General features: G+C 52.3%; 1 protein-coding gene across 1 annotated transcript; it reads right to left on the bottom strand.

Annotated features, from left to right (window-relative positions):
• Window positions 1-344: 344 nt before the first annotated feature.
• GLTP (glycolipid transfer protein) lies at window positions 345-22,206 on the bottom strand. Its single transcript, XM_077875991.1, has 5 exons — window positions 22,006-22,206; window positions 7,194-7,252; window positions 6,064-6,197; window positions 3,219-3,369; window positions 345-1,543 (listed from the first exon to the last, which is right to left on the bottom strand). Exons 1-5 carry the CDS (start codon window positions 22,106-22,108, stop codon window positions 1,361-1,363), a joined length of 630 nt encoding a protein of 209 aa, XP_077732117.1. The 5' UTR covers window positions 22,109-22,206; the 3' UTR covers window positions 345-1,360.
• Between the last annotated feature and the right edge of the window lie 1,397 nt (window positions 22,207-23,603).

The raw sequence follows: 23,603 nt of genomic DNA, 5'->3' as shown, positions 1-23,603 counted from the left end.
TCAGCCTATCAGAAAGTGCAATAACCGCAGGTTAGGGAGGCCATGGGGATTGCTGGGGACCGAGGTAAAGTGGAGAATACATTTGTCCACTTGTCCCATCCAGCCAAGGGGGCAGCTATTTCCCAGATCCTGCCATACAGTCCTATTTTTTTTTTTTTTGAAAGAAGCTAGAAATTAAGATTTGTGTGCGAAATTTCCCTAGTTTCTCACTGTGGCAACCACTTCTATTTTTATAAACCATGGAGGCCAGAATATAGGTTCTTGGCTGGTCCCCGGTTATAAACTCTGTTCCGGAGTGGGGTAGGGGGTGGGGAGAAGAATCACGAACCAAAACAGCACATTGCTGTGATTCCAAAATAGAGATTTATTTATTAAGGATCATTTAGTTTCTGCATAAAAATCACCAATTGTTCCTCATTGGGTTTTCAACACACACACATCAATTCTTCTGGGGTTGCTTCATCTACCCCAACACTTTAAAAAATACAGCTCTTTTTTTAGCGCCAGGAAGGACAGTTAAGGCAGCGAGGCATTTTTTTTGGGTCTCAGCAGATGGAGGATTCACCCTCTCCCCCTTGAGAGAATACACATGGTAGGCAGTTTCTTAGGTTGGAAAAGCTGTCCCTGAAGAAAATAACTATGCAGAAGAATGCAAGTATAGTCATCTGTGGTCACTTATTTGTGCCTGATAGCTTTAAAATACACACACACGCACCCCCTTCGCCATCAAAGGCTTGCTGGTTGGTTTCAGCTATAAAAACACTGCCTGGCAAAAGACAGTAAGAAAGGACAGAATCTGTAATGACAGTGTTGTGAGGTTGGGCCGTGCAAACCACATGAGAAGACACACCAGTTTGCTTTTTTAAAAAAAAAAAAAAAAAAAAAAAAGAGCCCACCACAGGGGCCCTGTATAATTTCAAATCAAACTCCTCATGGTCCTTAAAATACCCAAAACATCATTCAGCCGGATCCTAAGGACACACGTTTCTTTTTCAAGTGAGGTGTATGACACACAGCTCCCCCAGAGTTAGGCTCTGCGTGGGGGCAAAACCAAAACAAAGAAACCCCTTAGGACTTGATTAGAAACATTAATTGATTTTTACCACACTGAAATGAAGGGATAGTCAGTCTGTGCTGTCATGAAATTCAAAGGGGATTCGGAAGTAGGGTTGTTATTTATTGCTCCGTTAGGATGAACCCCCAAAATGACTTTTAAAAAACCCGGGGTTGATCGTCCCCCTCAGGCCCCCAGTGGGCCCGGGCCCGGCCTCTGGGTGGCTGGGCGGGGTGGGGGGAGGCCCGCCGGTGTGATTCACAGTGATTCGGGTTCCCTGGTGCTACAAGCGGCCCCCGGACGCGCCTACACCTTGTAGTTGAGCTCCGCGTTCATCTTGGTGTACATCTCGTAGATGACGTCGATGGTGGCCGTGTAGTTGACCAGGAAGAGGCGGACCTTCTCCAGGCACTCCTCCTCCGTCACGTTCTGCCCCTTGGAGAGCGCTTTCAGGAAGTCGGACTTGTAGGGGGCCGCGTACAGCGCTGCCTTGAGTCGGGGACAGGGGAGGCGTTAGGGGACGTCCCCCAGGCCGTGCTACTCGTGGCGTGGTCGGCAGGGAAAGGAAGAGGGAGATGTGTGTGCCCTTCTACCCCCGTGACGGACGGCAGGACGGACACCAGCTTTGGGGACCCACAGACCTGGCTTCAACTTCCAGCTTGGGCCGCCGACTAGCTGGGAGCCTTGAGCAAGTTACTTAGCCTCTCTGAGCCTCAGTTTCCTCATCTGTAAAATGGGGATGGTGATGGCACCCGCTGAATCAGGTTGTAAAGGATCGAAGGGGTGGTACCCAGGGCTCCACGCGGCACCGGGCACCCGGCAGTGTCCGGCACCCAGGGGCCTCTGGCCTCTGGCCTCTGGGTTCCCTGCTCTGGAGAAGAAGGTGGACCAGGGAGAGACGACCGCTAATACGGACCGTGGCCTCTCTTGTCCTTCAGGGGACAACACTTCCCTAACTTTTAGGGCTTCCCTCACACTTGAAAAGTACCGAGAACCAGAAATGCAGAAAATCGCAGAACCAGAAAGGAAACGGTGCGGCTGGGTGAGATGCCCAGGCTGAGTTTGAGCGGGGGTGGGGTGGGGGGAGTTATAAATAATATCATCACTAGGAACAGCACAGCGTCAAGTTCCTGAGTGTAAACCGTGCGCCCAGCACTCCGTACACAGTAACCTGCTCAATCTTCACCACAACCCTTGGAGGTGGGGCTCAGTTTACACCCACTTGAAAGATGAGTACGCAAAGGCTCAGGGAGGTAGAACCTCAGACCCCATCTTACTGTGTGACCTGGAGCCAGACAGTTAACCTCTCTGAGCGCCAGATTCCTCATCTGAGAAAGGGGGTTAAGGATGTACCCACTTCACGGTGCCTTCGTGAAGGACACCGCCCGTGGGCAGCACACCCTGGGCCAGGTGCACAGGACACCGCTATCATTCGGGCACCGGTTGCTAGGCCTTTGCAAGGGAGCAACGTACTGCAAGGAGGACAGGGCTTCACGGGCTGCCCAGGATGGGCCCTGCCCTCAGCACCACCAGGTGGCACCGCCCAGAGGTGTCCCAGCTTTTTGGGCCTATACCCAGACTGACTCCTGGGCCAGCCTGTGCCTTGTGGGAAAGAGACCAGCCTGTCAGACTCTGGTTCTCAGGGGAATGAGAATGGGCTGCAGGAGAGAGGGTGGCCAGGGCCCCCAAGGGCCTCTTGAGATCTCTGAAGTGGGCCTCTCAGCCTGGCGACCCTGGGGGCCCTCAGGCAACCAGGCTGGTGCTGCAGCCCATTTCCAGAAACTCTGGCCAATGTCATCCCAACATAAGCCACCAAGACCCTGTGGGCCAGTGTCTCTTCAGCAGATGCCCCAGTGGGTACAGGAGCCTTGCTTCTCTTCCCTGCTCAGGGTGAGGATCTGGGCAGATTTCAAAGGGGCCAAACGGGCCTGCCTGCCAGCAAGTCTCTGCCAGGTTTCTCCCACGGCCCCCTAGTCAGGCCTCATGGGACACTCAGCAGAAACCCATGGAGCATCTACAGTAACAGCCCCTGTGGCCAGAGATGGAACTGGGCAGGCACATGTGATAGGGCCCCTCAGCGCACCAGCCTCCCCTATAGACAGGGAGCCCTTCTGGAGCCCAGGCGGGCCACGGCTGAGGAGCGGCAGGTGTGGGGCTAGCTCACCTGGAAGATCTTCTGCACGATCCAGCCATGGTACTTCTTGAGGGCCATCTCGTAGGCTTTGGTGGCATTGACACGGATGAGGTTGGGGTGATTCTCATCCCGCTCCCCATCACAGATGCTCTGGAGGAATACCTGGATGAAGCGGAGGCCTCTGCAGCCCAGGAGAGAGATGGCTCTTCAAGACCGTGCGCGTTCCTGCCCGACGCCCAGCCAGCACATCCCCACAGGTGGCAGTCCCTGCCGCATCTGGATGCCAGCACTTGCTGTGCGCCACGTGGCAGTGGTCACTCCTCAAGTGTTGTGCTTAACCTAGCTCACATGTAGCGTGACCACCCGGCTTAATGTGGCATCACTGTGGGGCCGTGTCTACCCAAGGCCGCTGCTGACTGCTGGCCGCTGACTGCGGTCCCTGCTGGGCTGTAAGGTCTACAAGGCCAGGTCTGGGGCTGTCTTACCCGCTTCTGTGTCCACGGGCCTCCCCTGGGCTGGCCCGCAGCAGGCGGCCGTCAGCGCTTGAGGACTGGCCCTTAGAGGGCTCACAGACCACGGACTCTGGACACACTGGGCACACTGACAAGCCTGACCCTGTGCCAGGGGCCCCCCACCTGCACCACTTCCCCAAAGCCACTGTCTGCATCCTCCTGTGGCCATTCCAGCCCTTCCTTCAGGGGAAGGGTGATGCTCTAAGAGCCAGGAGAAGGCCATGGGGCACAGCAGGGTGACAACATCAAAGATGGGTAAGTGCTAGTCCTCTAATGCACAGCATTTCATCTCCTGCTCCCTTAGCCCCACCGTCTACCTATTTCACAGAGGAGAACACTGAGGTGCCCCTGAAAGCCTTGGGCAAAGGCCAGGATGCGAATGCAGCTGTCTCACCCCTGAGCTGGACTCTTCCTTCGCCATCCCTCACTAATCCCCCAGGGTCCCTGGATGAACCCCCCTCCTCCTTCCCTACAGGGAGGTGGGGATCAGGTTGGAGGGCTCTCAGGGGCAGGAGCACTGGTGGACTAAAGTGTTTTCTAACTTTATCACCTGTGAGGTACAGGGAAGTCCTCTGTGCCTGGATCAGCCTGGGCTGTGGGACTGAGCCCAGGGGACAATCCCAGCCCTGTCCCAGTCGGCCACCTCTCTTGAGCCTCTGCCTCCCCCTACCTGGCCCTAATGACCAACCCTCTACCCAGCAGCTGGGATGCAGCACCATCTGACCCTGTTGCTGACCAGCCTCATGGCCCTAGGTGGCTCCCCCACAGCCCTGATCACACTAGGACTCACCCTCGTCCAGCCGACCTGGTCCCTCCCTGCTCCTGCCTCATGTCCAGAGCCTGCTGGACCAGACCCTCCCAGAGCAACAACACACTGGGCCTCTCCTGCCCCTCCCACCTGTCAAAGGCCTCATCCTCTTGGGACCTGCCTGCTCAGTCCCAGAGACTCTGCTTGGCACCCTTCCTCCAGGAAGCCCTCCCTGACTTCTCTCTGCTTTAGGCTCTGCTATCCTGCTGTCAGGATCCACATACCAGCCTGATGTCCCACCCAGGCTGTGGTACTCGCAGTGGGGTCCTGCCTCATTCAGTGCGGCATCCCACACACCCAGCACACAGCAGGCGCTTATTACGTGCTCAGCCTGTTGGCATCTCCTTTCACCTGCCCTCCCAGGCATCTGGCTTTGTCCCTGTCTGATCTGGACACGAACAACCTAACTGAGCTGAACATCATCATCTGCCTTGCTCCTCCTAAGAACCCATGGAGTGTGCTGATGGACAGACCAGGGCAGTTCTCATCCAGGCCTGGGAGTCTCTTGTTGGCAGACCAAAGTGGGCAGCTTGGTGGGGGCAGTTCCTAAAACATGTTGAAAGAGTGTTACCTATAGCCCACCTACCCTCTGAGGCCCACTCGGCTGCACCCTCCAGGGAGTGGACTCCCTGTTCCGTTTCACCGAGGTAGGTGGCAGGGAGAGGGGACTGGCTCCAGGGGATGGGGAAGAGACAGGGGAGGACCCTTCCTGACTCCTGACTCCAGGCCCAAGACAGGGCAACACTGGGAATAGCTGTGGGGCAGAGAGTACACCCCTGGCTGCACTGTGGCTGCCACTGATATTTGCATAGCTAAAGGAGAATTTGTAGCTGGCAGAGAGCAGTGTGAGTGCAGCAAGCAAGGTGCCTGGCCTCTCAGCCTTGGTGGCCTTATCTGTAAAATGGGAACAGTATCTGACTTCAAGTATTTGCTGGAAGGACAATATATATAGTGATTATGAGCATTCTCAAGTCTGGGGTAGGATCATCTGGGTTTAAATCCCATATCACGGTACCCTGCCCCCAGCCCATAGAACAAATCTGTGCAAATTGGATAGAGTTCCTTTTTCTCAAGATACTGTATTTCAAGGCACTGTCATAAGAAACAAATCTACCATGCAGGACATCTTTGTGCAGTGCACAACCTGGACAACTGTACTTAGACACTGAATCCCAGCTCTGACCTTGCGACCTGGACATGTGATTTGGCCTCCAGAGCTCCCAGTGGCCTCCCTCTGTGAGGTGGGGATAATTACCACATCTTACCCCCAGTGTATGAAATACAATCATGCATATGAAATGTTTAGCACAATGCCCAGAGTATGCACTCACTTGCTACATCTTTGATGGGACTGGAACAGGGAGTGTCACTATCAGTTGGGCCTTGGCCCCTCGGGCACTTTTCCTCAGCTACTAACTAGCATCACACAGGGGAGCCCATGTGAAAGAAAAGGAGGTGACCTCGCAGGGCAATAGGAGGGCTGGACGTTCCTCTCCTGCTGAGCAGGGCCCTCGGGCCACACAGCCACACACACCCTGCCACCCAAGCCTGTCACCTTTTCAGCCACATCAGCGCCAGCGTGGCTCCCACTTTGGGCCACTCTGCTCCGTACATTTCCTTCTCCACCTCTAGGATGTTCTGCAGGGTCCGGAACTTGGCCGGGTTGGTGTCATACACAGCTTTGATTTTCTGAAACAGAGCACGTGTAGTTTTCCCGGTGGAAAAGCTGTCCTCACAGGTGGGCAGCCCACATCTTGGTAGGGGAGCAGCCCTCCCCTTGCCCCCAGCGCCGAGACCAGTAGTAGGGCTCGTAACAGTCACTGGCTGGGGGTATTTACAGAGCACCTCCCGTGAGCTGAGAGGGGCAGAGTGCGCTATGGGCGCTGCTTTATTTGATCCGTACAGCGACGCCAATGTTGCTCTGTCACGATCCCAGTTTGCAGATGAGGACATCGAGGCTCAGAGAGGGGAAGTGATAGCTGGTACAGGTGGCAGCGGGTTACAGCCCAGACGGGCTGCAGACTCCATGTTCTCCAGCCACTACCGCTAGCTCCTCCGACACCCAGTATCTGAAGTGGACAATCGCTTTGGGATACAAGGGTGTCCAGGAACGAGGCTCCTGAGTTGGAGCCAGGCAGTTTGGATCTGAATCCCACCTCTGCCCCTTCCTTGCTGTATGACCTCAGGTGAACCTCAGCTTCCTCATCTGTAAAAATGGGGAGAATGACAGACCAGCCTCAAGGGCTGCTGGGATGATGTGATGGGACATGGTGCACCTGAGCCTGCAGGCCAGGCCCTGTGTGGATCCTCACAGGGAGAGGGTTGGTGGCTGGGAGGAAGCAGTGGGGACTCCTAGGAACAGTAGAGAAGAGGGCTGAGCCGATGCACCGGTGGACTTTGGAGTTCATTTTTTATTCGGTCCGGGGTGCATACAAGAACCAGGGGGTTCCTTCTCGAGTCAGTCCTCCAGACTGCGGGCCTGGTCAGGCTGGGACTGGGGGTGTGACTGCAAAGGATGACCAAGAGCCCTGAGCCGGATGAGCTGGGGTCACACACGTTTTCCACATCTCCTTCCTGTTCCCCAACCCGCGGAGCTCATGACAGGGAGTGGGGCCCTGGTGCCCAGCACGGGTGTAGATTCTCCACGTGGGCTCCCAGCTGTGGCTGCCAGGCCAAGATACATACCGTGATGTTGCCGCTTATGTCTGCCTTGATGGGAGTAAACACTGGGGACCCGAGGCAATCTGAGGGCAAAACAAGAAGAGAGATTCAGATTCCCAGTGAGGATGAGATTCAGGAACTCCATAAACCCTAGAGGCTTGGGAAGAGGAAGCAAGGTCACTTGGTATGTGGAGGGAAAAGCAGAGCTGTTTATAGGTTCTTATTTTACTTATTTATTCATGAGAGACACAGAGACATATAGGCAGAGGGAGAAGCAGCCTCCCTGTGGGAAGCCCGATGTGGGACTCCATCCCAGGACCCTGGCATCGTGACCTGAGCCAAAGGCAGACGCTCAACCACTGAGCCACCCAGGTGCCCCTGTGTACAGGTATTAAAAAGGCTGATGGGCAAACTGATTTGGTGTGCTGGGCTCCCGGTGAGACCAGGTTTCCAGCTGTCGGGCTTGTCAGAGCCTCTAAAATGCAACTGGACTATCTAGGGGGCAAACCCTTTTGTCCACAGCACTGCGTCTCCCTCCGACAGCACCATCTAGAATCTTGTGTGGTGATGGAAATGTTCTGTATCTGCACTAATACGGACCCGTGCGGCTACTGAGCACTTGAAATGCGGTGTGACTGAGGAACTGGATTTGTAATTTTATTTGACTTCTGTCCACTGAGATGTAAATAGCACATGTGGCCGGTGGCTACCATATTGAGCGGCACAGCTGTATAGCACCTTGCAGAACTAATGCTCTGATAAACCCGTCTTGGCCAACAAGGCAGATCAGTGCTAACTGACCAGCTGGCCAGCAGGCAGATTGAGGGATTTTACGAGGCAGAAGAGGGGCTCGATTGATTACAAATGACCTTCTCATTCACCAGCTCCTAGGAAGGAAATGAGCTGGTGACTCAGAGGCTCCACCGTTCTGAGACCCTGCATTAGAACCCCGGAGAACACACCAACAGTGGGATTCCAGTCACTCACGGAGCACAGGAATGTGGGCTCGATGCCCCCACCCCTGGCAGGGTGGGCTGGGATGTGTCCTTTCAGCTCTGGCCTCGGCCTTCCCACCTAGCCAGTGGGGCAACAGGACCAGACATGCTGCGAGCAGGACTTGAAACAATCCACTTCCCAGATGCGTTTTATCTCTGGAATCGGTATGTTCTAGTTAAGAACATACTAGTTAAGAACTTTTTAGGGAAAAAGCTCCTGGCTCCTTTCTTGGGTGTTGCCAATGACACCTGAGTTGACGGAAGGCAGACCTAGAAATTGGTAGACCTGAAATGTGAACAGCCTTGCGGCCACCCCCCCCCTCTCCTTTGTGACCCCCCCTACCAGACCATCACGGGGACCAGAGATGAACAAGCTCAACATGGGCTTCACCCTCAGGGCCTGAAGACAACCGAGCTCCCCCATACACATTCTCACTGTCCTCAATGCTGTGTCCAGAGACCCACCATGCCTGATACAGAGCCCAGGGGACAAAGATGCCTGAGCAGGCCAGAGGGTTCCAGACCCACGGGGGGGGGGGGGGCGGGGGCGGGCAGGGGACACCAGTGCCAGACTCTCCTTGCCCAGCAGGGGCCTTGGTGTGCATGCCACCTTGACCACACAAGACCAGAGGAATGGGGGGAAGGACAGCCACAGGCTGAATTCCACCCAAGGTGACCTGGCACACCTGGCCAGCCATCTGGAACAGTCTAAGCATAGCTGTTAAAAGAGGTGCATTGGGGAAACAGCCTTAAGGTGCTATAAATGAAATACCCTAAAACCCAATGGAAAAAAAATGGGGTAGGCATCCAGCCAGGTGGGATTCGAATCCTACCCCAACCACGTCCTAGGTGAGCAAGGCTCCTCGTCTGTGTGCCTCAGTTTCCTCCAATGTCAAAAGGGGGCAGTAATAGTACTTAATTCATAGGGTTGTTATAGGAATTAAAAACCACATGTTGGATGCATGTAGCAGAGTGTCCAGTGCATGAACACTCAGTAAATGGAATTTGATCATTTTTGTGACCTCAAACTACACGGTCCAGCAAACCCAGATGTCACTCGGCTATGCTTATAAACCGCCAAGCCCTGCAGAATCTCTGCTGAATGGGAACCCATTGGGCTTGTGCCTGCATCCCCTCTATGCTCTGCCGAGCTGAGGCCCCTCGTTGGTGGGCCCAGGGTTGGTGCCTCACTTGCCCTGCTGCAGGCTCCAGGCACAGAATCCTCAGGCTGATTGGCCAGCCTTCTCTCAGCCACTGGGCTTCTCTCCCACGCCTGTGGGGGCAAACCCCCCTCCATAGGGCCATGCTGGTGCAGCTCCAAGGCCGAGGTGGTTGGCAGGGGATCCAGGTGGCTGGCCACACAATCCTGAGCACTCTGGCCTCAGAGACCTACCTGCTTATAAGGAGGATAACTACTCCATCCCACTCCCCCACCCTTTTTTTTTTTTTTTAAGATTTTATTTATGTATTCATGAGAGACACAGAGACAGAAGCAGGCTCCATGCAGAGCCTGATGTGAGACTCGATCCTAGGATCACACCCTGGGCCAAAGGTGGCACTAAACTGCTGAGCCACCGGGGCTGCCCTCCATCCCGCTCTTTAAGCTTGTCTGAACCACTGACTTCATCCGGCAGAAACCAACCCCCCGGAGAGGTCATGCCCATCCCGACCCTCACTGGGGCCAGGCAAGTGCCATGGATGTGCTGCATGTGGACTGGTGCGGCCCTTCTAAAGGGACGGCTGCTCCCCAGCTCTGGCTGACGGCTTCATGTCCCCACCTTCCAAAAATGTAGACTGTCCAAAGACACAGGGTGAAGGGACAGATGGCCAGAGGGATGTCTAGACAGGTGCAGTAAAATATTACAGAATACAGGTGGTGGGTATACAAATATTCGCCGTAAAATTCTTTCAATTTTGCCTTATGTTTGAAAATTGTCATGGAAGATGCTGGGGGAAAAATCAGCATTTTTTGCTGTTTGTTACTCATAAAGTCATATATTTTCCTTCTTTTTTTCCAAGTCCGTTTCACTGTGATAGCAGACAGTGCTTGAGGTCCCTATGTACCATCTGTTCCCAGCCCCCTTTGGACTTGAGCTCTGAGAGGGTAGAGACCAGATCACCTGGGTTCCCCTGTGTCCCCAATGCCTGGCAAGGAGCTGGACACCATCAGGCACCTGGGTGGCATCTGTGGCACGAAAGAGGTGGGAAACATCCGGTCAGGCTCATTTTCTGTCCACTTTCTCGTACTGCCAATGGACCCAACATATGGTTCTAAGCACCCACACAACCAAGACGGCAGAGACTATGGGAAGGGGCTCAGGCCTGTTTCCCTGTCTGTGAAATGAGAACACTTAGTAGGACCTCCCCCAGTGGGCCGCTGTGAGGGGGAGAGGCGTCCTATGTACCAGGTGAGCGCTTGGCACACTGCCATGATTGCTACAGGCTGATTTCAGGGAAAACCTTCCAAGGGAGGAGACAGAAACCTGGGGCTTGCTTACAAGAGGTCATCATCAACCATGCAGGGGTGGTTTACTGGCTCGTCCCAGTGACTCGGGTCATTCGACATGCATTTCAGCAGAAAAATGTTATCCGACTTCCTTGGCTCTGAAAACAGCTCTTGTGCGGTTCTGGGCAGCCTGGCCCTGGTGGCAGGGAGAAAGGCTTTTTGTTTCCCATTCTCCTGACAGTGCGCTATCCAGGTCACGAGGCCGCCATGGTCAGCAGGAGCTGGGCCCTGACAGCAGCGGTTATTGTGTGTCGCGGCCACCACTCAGGGACAGGGCTTCTGCTCCAGCAGGGGTAGGCATGCAGGCCTCGAGCCTACTTCTGGAGCTGGGAGCAGAGCAGGCGCCGAGAGGGGCGGCAGGGTGGAGGGTGGGGCGCGGACCCCAGAACTGCCTTCCAGCAGGAAAAACATCTCTGTGGATCCGTAAATGTGCCCGCTGAGGTCACGTTAGGAGCACCCTGAAGCAGGCCACCTGGAATCAGGGAGGAAGTGGTGTGGCGCCCTAGAGTCTGCTCTTCTGGGTTCAGATCTAGGTCTGGTATAACTCTGGACAAGGGACGGAGCCATGCCGGGCTCATGCCCCTCACTGGCCGCAGCCCACAGGTGCCGTGCGAACAGGAGGTGCTGCAGGCCCAGGTGAACTGAAATCTGCTTCAACGTGACCCAGCCAAGGCTCTGGGGCTTGTTTGTCTGTGGTGCATTCCAAGGCCACCAGGCCCAGAAAACCTGTCTAGGGTCACACAGGGGGAGCCAGGCACTCAGACATAATTACAGAACAAAGGCTGGTTCTACTACTCCATCACCTTTCTTTCTGGAATGTTTCCATCCATGTGAACTCAACAAAAGGGAGAGTATTCCGACAGGAAAACCACAAGATGATTTTAATCACCAAGTGCACAGTGGCTTTTCGGATAGTTTAAACTCAGGCTGGTCCCTGCTCTGGATAGAGCGTGACACCATCCAGGCTTACCTTTCCTATAGTATGCAGCCCTGCCCCAAAATTACCTTTCTTGTTTTACCAGTTTTGCAGATACCTCAAAGTTGTGTTTTATTGTTGTTAGCAAACAGGCTCTTTAAAATGTCATCCAGAAGCCCTCTGCCAGAGGGGAGGGAGAGGGCTTGGATGCCTTCCTGGCTCCTCATCTTACCTCCAGGCAGAAAGGAAGTTGTCTTTGAAAAACAAAAACAGGGACTTCTAGGTGGCTCAGTGGTTGAGCGTCTGCCTTTGGCTCAGGGCGTGATCCCCTGGTCCTGGGATTGCATCAGGCTCCCTATAGGGAGCCTGCTTCTCCCTCTGCTTCTCCCTCTGCCTTTGTCTCTGCTTCTCTCTGTGTGTCTCTTGTGAATAAATAAATAAAACCTTTTTTAAAAAATAGAAAATAAAAAAAAAGAAAAATCAGATATAACTCCACCATCTCACTTCATAGGACCAACTCTAATGGGCACAGATTCTAAATACAGATAAGCCTTGGTTATCAGGAATATGTGGCAAATGGCCCCTTCTGTTTGGTGTGGAAGGTTTTTCTAAGCCGGCTACTCAACCCAGAAAGCATAAGGAAAATACCACAAATCTGATTTCAAAATCCAGAGACCTCTTGTATGGAGCATAAGGATAGATCCCATCACTAATCACAGGCAAGCAACAAACTGATGATGACTGGGGTGCTGATCAGTGAAACAAACCATGGACTAAAGATTATTGTCCCTAATATGTAAAGAGCTCTAACAAACCAATAAGAAAAAAAAATAGCTCAATAGAAAAATGGCAAATCACAGAACAACAATACCTTATCTCAATAATAAAAAGAAAACAAAATTAAATCAGTGAAGTATTTTTTATCTACCAAGGTTTTATGAATGCACGGACCTTTTCTAGATGAACCATTTTGTATGGAACTCATCAAAATGTAACACAGATATCCCCGCTTTCATACAGCAAGCCAAGCACAGTTTTCTAAACAGGGCCATCACTAACAATATAAATTATGGTAAAGATGTGACCCAGTAACATCGCAGACCTCCTTAACCCTTGACTAAATATGGTTCTGCACAGTTTAAAAGGAACTTTTCTTGATGGGTGGTGGTCACTTCCTCCTGCAGTGCTTTCATTCTGATAGACACTTGGAAAATAAATAGCCAACTGTGTCAGCATCACCTGCAAAATAAGAGGATATAGGTACCAAGCAAGCATTTTGTGTGTGACTCTGTGACCATTCTGGCTGGATAACCTCCTACCTGGGTCTTCACCATAGTTCAGATGAGTGTGACTGCTCAGACAGCAGAATTCCCCACGAGCCAGCAGTCACCATATGCCACTCAGAATCAGATTCATTTCTGCTTTCTCTGGCCTTAAGGTGGTTGGAAAGCAACAAGCGCTGTACACTGAGCAAGACCACAGCATGCTATGCGCAAGCTGCCCAGCAACACCTGCCCGACCCTGGGCAACAGGGTGATGGGACCACCCTGCCTGACCCACCCCCTGTCATTTCATTGCAGGAATAAGAAGCAGTCCATTTCTTAGACACACGCCTTCACTTTCGGCCTGTGTGATTCAGGATGGAAACACCTAGCCCGACCTATAAGTAGTCCAAAAAGGAAGAACAGAATGCCTGTGTCGATGCTAAGAGCCTGGTTTGGGAAGGTTCTATTTCAAATTCAATTTGTTTTTCAATAGCTGAATAATAAGGTTTCATTGTTAAAGATGAGGGGCAGGTTAACTTTACAGGTCCTGGGTTACAAGGACCATAATGAGAGGCACTCAAATTACAGCCGATGGAGATGAATCATTTATTAATCCACAAGTATGTGGGGTGGTGTGGTGTATGTGTGGGTAAGTGGGTGGGTGTGGGTGTGGATGTGATGGCTCAGTTTGCAACAAGGCCTATTTTGAAGAAAATGAACCCTGAAAACACCCACCTTCCTAAAATGAAAACTTACTGAGATAAGGCATTTTATTATTGTTATTCTGTGAATAGCTATTTTAAAAAGTCCTAGCTAAAGAAGAAAGAATGTTTACAAAATAGTCTCAAATGTTGCTTAAAAGTCACTCCTATGACATGCCAACTACTCTCTATCCACAGTTGTCCACTTTGGCAAAAACCAGCCTTAAAGTGGGGATGTGGTTGGGGAATGGGTTTTTCTTTACTTGCTCTGTGGCCTGGGAAAAGTTAGTTAACCTCACTGAGTTGTGGTCTCCTCATTTGTAAAGCGAGGCTGATAATGGACCCCACATCATCGGGTTGTTGTGAGGCTTACATCAGGTTGTATAAAGGGCTCCACATGGTCTCTGGTACGTAGCCAGTGCTCCAGAGGAAAGAAAGTATTCTTTATGTTTATTATTATTGTTATTATAACATCATTTTCATCTTTTTCAACAGGCAAAGGAAATCCAGAAAAGAACAATCCCAGTGACTGAGGAATCAAAGGACAAAGAGAGGAAGGGAGGGGAAGAAAGGGGGATCCAGAAATGGGGATGGATACAATTAGCAGGAAACCTCCAGTCATAAAATCACAAATTCAAATGTATTCCGAGCCAGCTAAAAAAAAAAAAAAAAAAAAAAGGCGATCTCAGAAGGGAGTGGAGTAAGGAACTGGGGAGAAGAGCAAGGCAGAAAATGAATCATTTCCGAGCACAGGGAAGTGTGTGCTGGCTGGCTTTTATAGGACCCTGGAGAGGGCTGATCAGCTGTAATGACTTTAAAAGCTCAGCTACAGTTAACACTCTAACAATAAAAAAAAAAAAAAAAAAAAAAAGCAGAAAAGAAAAAAGGCCCCTGATACAAGTAACGCTGTAAGAAGGTAACAAGAGGAGTTAACACCCACCCAGGCCTTTTTTAAAGGGAAACAATGAAACCTAAGACCATCACCTCACCTTGCCATTCCAAGGCTGGGGAATAAGCACTGTCAGGCCAGATGGGGATGGCCTGGTGTTCCCCTCCCCCCACACTGCCTGGGCCAGAAAAAAGGGCTGTTTTTGCCCGAATAAGACTGCCCTTCCTCGTCACAGGGCCAGCCCACTTCTAAGCCCTATGGACCTACTTTCTAGCTGTGCCACATGGTCAGGTCCCTTCACCACTCTGAACCTCAATGTCTTCTGTAAAATGGTGCCAACTCCTCATTCAAGTAAGGTCATGATAAGGCTTGGAAAGGAAATAGCGGCAAGTTCAAAGCTTGGCATATGGGAACCACTCAAAACGGGGGTTATTATGCTAGCTATGATTGGGCGCATGCATTACACCCTACAAAGCCCTCAGTCATTCATGTCACTTTCTTTCCCTTTTTTTTTTTTTTTTTTTACTTTTTTTTTTTTTACTTTCTTTCCCTTTTGCTTTGACACTGGCTGAGCAAATCCACTGGGCAGGCCCTGGGAGGGCCCACCTTCTGCCCTTGAGGGATTCGCAGTGGGACACTGGAGGTGAGGAGGGGCTGGATAAGCCAGCAAGACACAGAGTGGAACTTAGGTCTTTTCTCTCCTGCTTCTCCATTTTATTCCCTCCAGGAGCAGAGGCCAGACTTCAGCCATTGACCTCAGGGCCAGACTTCTCTGAACATGGAGCTGAGGAAGATCTAATCACTGTCCCTGGGGGACAGAGCAGGCAGGCACCTTGGTCTGTGCTCCGCGCTGACCTTTGGATGTTATAAATGAGGGTGCTGGAGCAATCTCAGACCAGCCGCCAAGCAGCTCTGCTGGCCCTGAGTCCTGGCAGTTGGCCACCAGACCCAGAGAGCTTTTTTTTGGAAGATCTTCATTTCCCAAGGGCTGTGTGGCAAGACATGCAGTGTCTGAAGGCCTGAGGCCTCCCCATCCTATTATGTGTGAAGATGGGAGTGATTCAGGGCACCAAGTACCAAAATCATTTGGGAAGATCACTTCCATTGACCCTCCTGAGAAGGTCGGGGCTGCAAGCCTAGACAGGGGATGAATTTCTACATGCACACAGCCTTGGCACCGTGGAACCAGGACTGGAACTCGGGCTGGCTGAGCCTGACAACAACGCCGGTGTTTCTTTTCATTCATCTACCTATGATGTTCAGAGCAGGGACTTCAGTAGACAACAGACCTAAGGTGTCTTAGTCTGCTGTCTTGGTCACCTGAAGTGACTTCCCCCTTGCTGGGCCTCAAAAGCAGCCAACCACGGCTGTCAGGGAGACAATGGGCTAACACACTGGGGCCAGGGGGTAGTTGGATCTTACTTGGGCCACAGGAGACGGCAAGTGGGATGCGTGAGAACATCAGGCACGTGTAGGTGCTCTTAAAGTCCTGGGCCCTCACTACCTACAAATGCACCACCAACTAACAACAAGAGTCTGCAGGCAGTTTCAAAATTGCAAAAACCCATTGCAGAAAGTGTATTTTTGGCTTCTTCCTCCCACAGGACATAGTTTCTTCCTTCTAGAAGGGTCCCTCCCAGGTACACAGGCTATGTCCCGTCCCTAGAGAATCCAGCCCTTAACAAACACTTGACCAAAATGATAACTAACCTGCTATAGTAAGAGGGTTAATAAATATCTGTGTTTATAAACTTAAAAAACAAAACAAAACATTACAGACATCTGATAGATGGTCAAGTCCTGGAAGGTGCTTGTCACAATGGGGAGAATAACCTCCCCTGAAGAAGGAGAACTTCTTACTCATAGACCAAGGGGTGCTGGTGGAGCTGGTTCCCAGGCAGTTAACACCATGTCCCAATTATAGAAAAATCTGACCTGTTTGAGACCTCCCCATGGGATGACTTCCATATCCTCGTCATTCAAACTTGCATTCAAAGGAGCAAGGGTGGGATGCCTGGGTGGCTCAGCGGTTGAGCATTTTCCTTCGGCCCCGGGCGTGATCCTGGGGCCCCAGGATCTAGTCCTGCATTGGGCTCCCTGCATGGAGCCTGCTTCTCTCTCTGCCTGTGTCTCTGCCTCTCTCTCTCTCTCTCTGTGACTATCATAAATTAAAAAAAAAAAAAATCTGTCTCTCATGAATAAATAAATAAAATCTTTTTTTTTTTAAGATTTATTTATTTATTCATTCAGATTCAGAGAGAGCAAGAGAGAGGCAGAGACACAGGCAGAGGGAGAAGCAGGCTCCACGCAGGAAGCCCGATGTGGGACTCATCCAGGGTCTCCAGGATCACACCCCGGGCTGCAGGCGGCGCCAAACCGCTGCGCCACGGAGGCTGCCCCTAAATAAAATCTTAAAAACAAAAACAGAAACAAAACAAAGGAGCAAGGGTTATGGGCAAACCAATGATGGGGCACACACCTCAGATGAAACCTGCATATCTGGTCTGCAGTTCCCAGAATCTTAGATGAGTCCTTGTGGGCCCAGCAGAGTCCTGGACTTCAGTAGCCAAGCAGGCTGGCTCCATGGGGGCACAGGAGATGGGGGTTCTCCTCTTCCAGACAGGAAGCCAGGAGAGCAGGCAAGCACAAGCCAAAACCACTGCATAAGGAGTCCCAAGGCCTGAGTCCTGAGTTCTAGCTGGACTCTACTGGTTACCCGCCCTGGGCTGTGTGACCCTGGGCAAGTCACCTAGCCTCTTGGGCCTCGGTTTTTCTGGTTGTATAATAAGAAGCTAATTCTGTGCTTCTGGGCTGCCACTGGCCCCCCAAAATAGAGCAACCATTGAACCAAAGGGGTGGGAAATCACTCTTTTGGGGGTTTTCCCTATGACTACTTAATGAGCACCAGCTATGTGCAAGACCTAATTCTCTGGACATCCACTTAATTAAATAAGAGATCTGGATAAAGAAAAATCAGCCCCAAAATTTGAATTTCAAGCACTGAGAGATGGGAAGCATTCCCTTCAACCCCTGCATCTCAGTTCCTCCTTAAACAGTGAAAGCAAACAGGTGTGAAGTCATGTACTGTGTCTGGCTGACCTGGAGCAGTGTGTTAAGAAATGCTAAGGTTGTATCTAGACTTAACGGAAAAGAATAGTACCATGACTGATTAATAATGTCTGCCATGGGTATGGTTTGTGAGCTATGTATTTTAATTTAGAAAGAGGGAGAAAAGCCAAACTGCTTCTAGAAAGAACCCAGGGAGAAAAAAATAAGAATGAAACCAAAAGCATTCACTCAGCAAATACCACTAGCTCACCCAGGGCTAGGCACTGAAATAGCTCAAAGTCACAGTCTGTGATAGTTCTAGGGTAGTCTAAGGGAATTAGGAGAGACTTTCTGGATGAGGCAACTTTCCTGTGGGAATAAGTGGAATCCAGCCAGGCACAAGGAAGGTGGTAGGCTGGAGAGGAGTGGTGTGCCAGGCAGAGGCAAGTGATGGCATGGTACCATTTGTGGGGCTGTAAGCCATTCAGAGAGGCTATAGAACAGATATGAAGGTAGGGTAATAGGGAGCCATTGAGGCTTTTAGGCAGGGAGTGACAAGATGAAATGACATCTAGGTCTCTCCCTCCGCCTCTCCCACTCCCTGGGCCCTCTGTTAATGCCGGAGGGCATTGCTGCATAATTGACCTAAAAGATGAGAGAGCAGACCTTACAGAAGTCAGTTGCAAGCTGATCACTCAGAGGTGAGATCCAATTACTAGGTCAAGGTGGAGGAACAAGATGGACACAGGGCTGGACATAGTAAAACCTGTACCGCTCCAGGGATTTAGGCTGGAGATAAGGAGGCAGGGCTAGCCCATGACGTGGATGCTCTAAGCCACATCTGACCTCCAGTCCCAAGAATCAGCATCCACCCACGGCCAACCAATTCTGTGACAAACCACACCTGAAAAAAGTGAAAGGGATGTGATTGCTCTAATAGGTTAAAAGCCTTCATATCCTTTGACTCAGAAATTTCACTTCTAAAGGGTAGAACTCATGAAAGAAGTATACAAAGAAACACGTATAAGGATGTTCATTGCAGCGTTGTTTACCGGAGCAGATAATGGGAAGCGACGTAACTGTTCTATAGCAGGGGACTGGTCAAATAAATGACAGCTACATTCAAACAAAAGAGTTCTAAGCAGCTACGAGAAACAATGATTGGCATGGAAAGATGCTGTAGAGCTAGGCAGAAAAAGCAGCTTATACCTTTTCCCTTAAAGATGGATAAGAATGAGTCCAGAAGGAAATAACCTGAAACATCAGCAGAGAGGCTCTCAAAACAAACTAAAAAAAAGGTATCTCCAAAGGTTCTAAGAGGATTAGTTCCACATAGAGTACTGGCACATAGTAAGTGCTCAAAAAACGACAAGGAGGGATCCCTGGGTGGCGCAGCGGTTTGGTGCCTGCCTTTGGCCCGGGGCGCGATCCTGGAGACCCGGGATCGAGTCCCACATCGGGCTCCCGGTGCATGGAGCCTGCTTCTCCCTCTGCCTTTGTCTCTGGCGCTCTCTCTCTGTCTCTCAGTCTTTCATGAATAAATAAAAAAAAAAAAAAAAAAAAAAAAAAAGACAAGGAGATTTTTATCATTTTTTTCTTGCTCAACTATCCTTTGATAAGCAGAGCTTCCTGGTAGCATTATATATTTTTTAAAAACATAGCTTTCGGGGCGCCCAGGTGACTCAGTCGGTTAAGCATCTGACTCTTGATCTCAGCTCAGATCTTGACATTGTGAGATGTGAGTTCAAGCCCCACTTAAATAAAAAATAAATAAATAAATAAATAAAAATAACAACACACCTTTCAGCCCTTTGCCCTCTTTATACCAAGAGCGGTGGTTCTCAACCACATTTTGTCCCCTTCCGGATCTTTTTGGTTGTCACAACTTGGGAGAGGGGGTGCTTCTGGCATCTAGCCAGCCAGAGATGCCACTAAAACATCCTCCAATGTGCAAGACGGCCCCCCCCTACCACAAAGAGTGATCCAGCCTCAGTGGGCAGCAGTGCCATGGTGGAGGAGCCCTGATTTGGAGGCAACTGTCACTGCAACCTTTCTCAGACTTCTAACATCCCTTAAGCCAGCCAGACCTGCTCCATTCAAGAGACACACATAAACCACCCAGATCATCCAGGTGACCAGATGCTCCCAAGATTTCACAGAGCCCCTGTGTTAGAGCCGACAGTGGATCTCAACTGACCCTTGAGTCTCAGAGAAAGCCCCTGGTGGGAGCATCCTCGTAAACCTTAAATCCTCAGGAGAAACTCTTCTCCCAGAGAGCATAATGGTTCAAAATGGATTATCACATTTTTTTAGAGTGCTAAGAATTATTCTGTGTGGGCCAACCCACTGGGACTTCTGTATAAATGGCGCTTCTGTCAGCAGATGTGATGCCCCACAGCACACAGCTCACAGCAAAGACAAGGGTCCTTTGAGATCAGGGAAAGGGAGGAGGGGATGCTCTTCAGCCCTGGCATCATAGCACGGCTGACTCCAGCACCCACCATCCCCTTCCCTCTAAAACCAGACAGAATCACATCCAATGAGGGTGCTCCCTCTCCCCGCTGCAGAACTGCAGGACATGCACCAATGCTGACCATAGAGACGAAAAGACCACAGGGCTTAACTTGGGGTTTATCCATCTCCACACTGCTAACATTTGGGGCTGGATCAATTCTTTGTGATGATGCTTGCCCCGTGCAATGTAGGGTATCTTGCAGCATCCCCCACCTCTACCCACTACTTGCCAGCAGCACCTCCTTGCACGCTCCCCCTCCCCGTCCCCCAAGCTGCGACAAACAAAAATGCCTCTAAACATTGTTGGATGTTCCCCCCCAGGGGCAAAACTGCCCCCAGCGGAGAACCACCACCTTAAACAGACTCTGAATCCTTGTCCAGGGCAAGCTGGTTCTGTCCTGCGAATGTTCCCAGAACAAGAGGCAAGGTGGGAGGCACACAAATGATTAATTCCTCATCGCTGATGCCAGTTAGTTCCCAAGGCCCTGCCGGGAGAATCAGTGTTCTGTCAACACTTAAACACCAATAAGAAGCACATCTCATTCATTCCATGAGTATTAACTGAGGACCTACTATGTGCCAGGGACTGTTCTGGGTCCTGAGGATGCAGCAGCAGACACAAAAGCCCAAGATCCTGCTCTCAGGTTGCTTACCCAGGTCTGCAGATCATACAAACCAGGGGACTGCACCTGATTCATCCAGCACTGATTCATCTACTATGTGAAGGAACCCAAATGGGATCCAGGAACCCATATGATGCACCAGGTGAAGCACTCCCCCCACACCTAGAGCCACACTCAGGGCTCTACACACATTTACTCCCAGCAGCCAGGCTTAAGGATCAGCATCCCCATTTCACAGATAGGGACCACTCACTAGGGGGATCGTGAGTGACCACCTGGGCGCCAAATCTCTTCAGTCGCAAGTCAGTCCGTCGTTCTGTCAGCTTGTGGTTTCAGCTTAACTCTGTCCTGGGGGCTGGTATCTTCCTGGCAAAAGGCCACTGAGTGCACCCGCACGGGGCTGGGCAAGCCCATGTGGAAGAGAGGAAAGCAGAGATTCCGGATGCATCCTTTAGCCAGGACCCAAAAGGCAAAGGGCAGGGAGCAGATGGTATTGTCTGTTATTTCCCATCTTCCATCCAGGGCCGGGGCGGGGCTCCGGGAGGGGAGGAAGGAGGCTCTGAAGCTGGGTTAGGGACTGGTCCAGCCAAGCACCCTGTGTCTGATGTCACCCCCACAAAGCAGCTTCCCCTGTCCCGACCCCTGTCCTAAATGGAGAAAAAACTTTAGGTGGTTCCCCCTAAAAAGGGGCGCCAGACTTTTGCAACTCCATCCTCCTCATCCTTCCCGGCTTCCTCATTCCACCCTTGGGAGTGGGGGTGGGGTGTCTTTGATCTGGAATTGAGGGAATTCTGAGAAAAAAAGAGTTTACAAAGTCCCAAGAGGAAAAGACTACGACAATAAGGAAAAGAGAGGGCTTATGAAATAGGAGGATTATCCTAAGGGGGGGAAGCTGAAAGCCATTCTGAAAAGGAAGAAGGGAATGATGGGGTGAGGGATATAAGGGTATGGGACTCGGGGGAGAAGGGGCGGGATGCTTTGAGGGAGATGGAAGATGGGGAAGTTGAGGGTTTGGAAGGGTAAGGGGTGTCTGGGGGAGACGGATGATTGGGGGATCCCAAGGAAGCGGTGAACTGGGGGCATCTGAAGGATTCCGTGGAACGTGAAGTGCCTGGAGATGAAGGAACGGAGACGGAGCTCCGGGTGTCCGGGGAGAGATGGAGGATGTGCCATGTCGGAGAGAGAGAGGATCGGGGAGTGGTCTGGGTTAGGGAGGCCGGGGGTGCCCAGAAGGAAAGGGGTCTAGGTCTTGGGTGCCCGGGGAGATAGGATCGGGGGCGCCCGGGAGAGGGACGGCCGGAGGCTGGAGGCTGCTCGCGGGAGGGGGCTGGGCGTCTGCGGCAGCGCTGCGGGCCGGCTCCCCCCGCACCCCGGCTCACCGAAGAAGGGCGGCAGGTGGGACACCGCCTCCAGGAAGGGCCCCGTCTCGATCTGCTTGTCCGCGGGCAGCGGCTTCAGCAGGTGTTCGGCCAGCAGCGCCATTTCGGGGTCGAGGCCGGCGGTGATGCCCCAGCCGGCGCCGCGGGCGTCCACGCCGCCCCCCGGGCCGCCGCCGTCCGCGCCGGGGCCGTCACTGCCGCCCGCCGCAGGCTCCGGGGACGCCAGCGTCGCCACTTCCGCCCGCGCCGCGCCCCGCGTAGCCGAGCGCTCAGCGCCGCCCGCAGGCCGAGGGCCTAAGCGCCCCGCCGCGCCGCCCCGCCCCCGCCCGCCCGCGCCAATCCGCGCCCGCCGCCGCGCCCGCCCGCCCAATCCGCGCCCGCCGCCGCCCGCCGCCGCGCCGCCATTGGTCAGGGGGCGGGGCCGGCCTGTGCGGCGCGGAAGCGCGCGGCCTCGCGGGGCCAGGTCCGCCCGGGCGAGCCGCTCCCGGGTGAGCCTGCCGCTCCCAGGTGGGCCTGCCGCTCCCGGGTGAGCCTGCCGCAGGTGTCTCCTGCTGCCTCCCGGCGTATTCCCCCTCCGCCCCCAACCTGGGCGGGCCGGCTCGGGTCCGGTCCTCGCCTCCTGGGGGCGTGAAACCGCTCAGGTTACATCCCAGCCCACCTGCCAGCCCGGGTTTCAGCCCAACGCAGCCAGCGCCCCCGAGGACACCTGTTTCCCCAGAAACAGAGCCCGGCCTCCAACAGCCCCAAATAACCCGTTGGGCACTGCTTGGGTCACAGTTCTCTTTGGCTGCAGCCAATGGGGGCGTTTGATTCTTCTTCAATGATGTTAGACCTATTGGACACTGCTCAAGTCACAAGCTTAGCGCAGCCAGGCCTGGCTGAGACGCCTGTTTCTCAAAATCTGCGGTCCAGCCTGACCCGAACAGCCCGATGTTGCCTGATGGACCCGGCCTGGTTTACAATCCAACTCGACCACCACCCGACTGGACACTCCTTTCGCCAAACCTAACCTCGCCTCTACAGCCCAGGATACATGCTTCTCGCCCCTTAAAGCACAAGTCACATCAGTCACAATCCACCTAGATGCTGGTGGCCTAAAACCCAATGCCCGTCTTCTCCGAAAAATCTAGCACACAGTTGTTAAGAGCTTCTCATTCATTCCAGAATAAATACTGATTGTGTGCCTCGTAGGTACCACGCACTGTGCTAGGTAGGAATCGTGGATCCAAGTTATGAACAGTACAGCAACACTCCTGCTCTCTTGGTGCTGGCATTCTGCTTCGGGAGACAACACAATACAATACACAAATAAGATCCTTTCAGACACTCGTAACTAGAGACGAAGAAAATAAAACAGCAGAGTGTCAGAGAGGTACTGAGAGAAAGAGGATATAGGAGGTCGGCGCAATAAGTATCTATGAAGAGTTGAGACCTGAAGGAGAAGTAGGAGACAACCGGAGTGGCTGGAACCTGTGCAACAGCCTTAAGGTGACAAAAAGCCTGGTGTGTGCAAGCAATCCGGTGGGCCAGGGGAGGGAATAGGAGGGGAGAGATAGGAGTTTAGCTCAGGGAGGTGAGCAGGGCATGTTGCGTTAGGT

Source organism: Canis aureus, chromosome 27 (assembly GCF_053574225.1).
Source record: "Canis aureus isolate CA01 chromosome 27, VMU_Caureus_v.1.0, whole genome shotgun sequence".
Classification (NCBI taxonomy): Eukaryota; Metazoa; Chordata; class Mammalia; order Carnivora; family Canidae; genus Canis; species Canis aureus.
The sequence above is the reverse complement of the archived record's forward strand: the minus strand, read 5'-3'. Positions and strand labels throughout refer to the sequence as shown.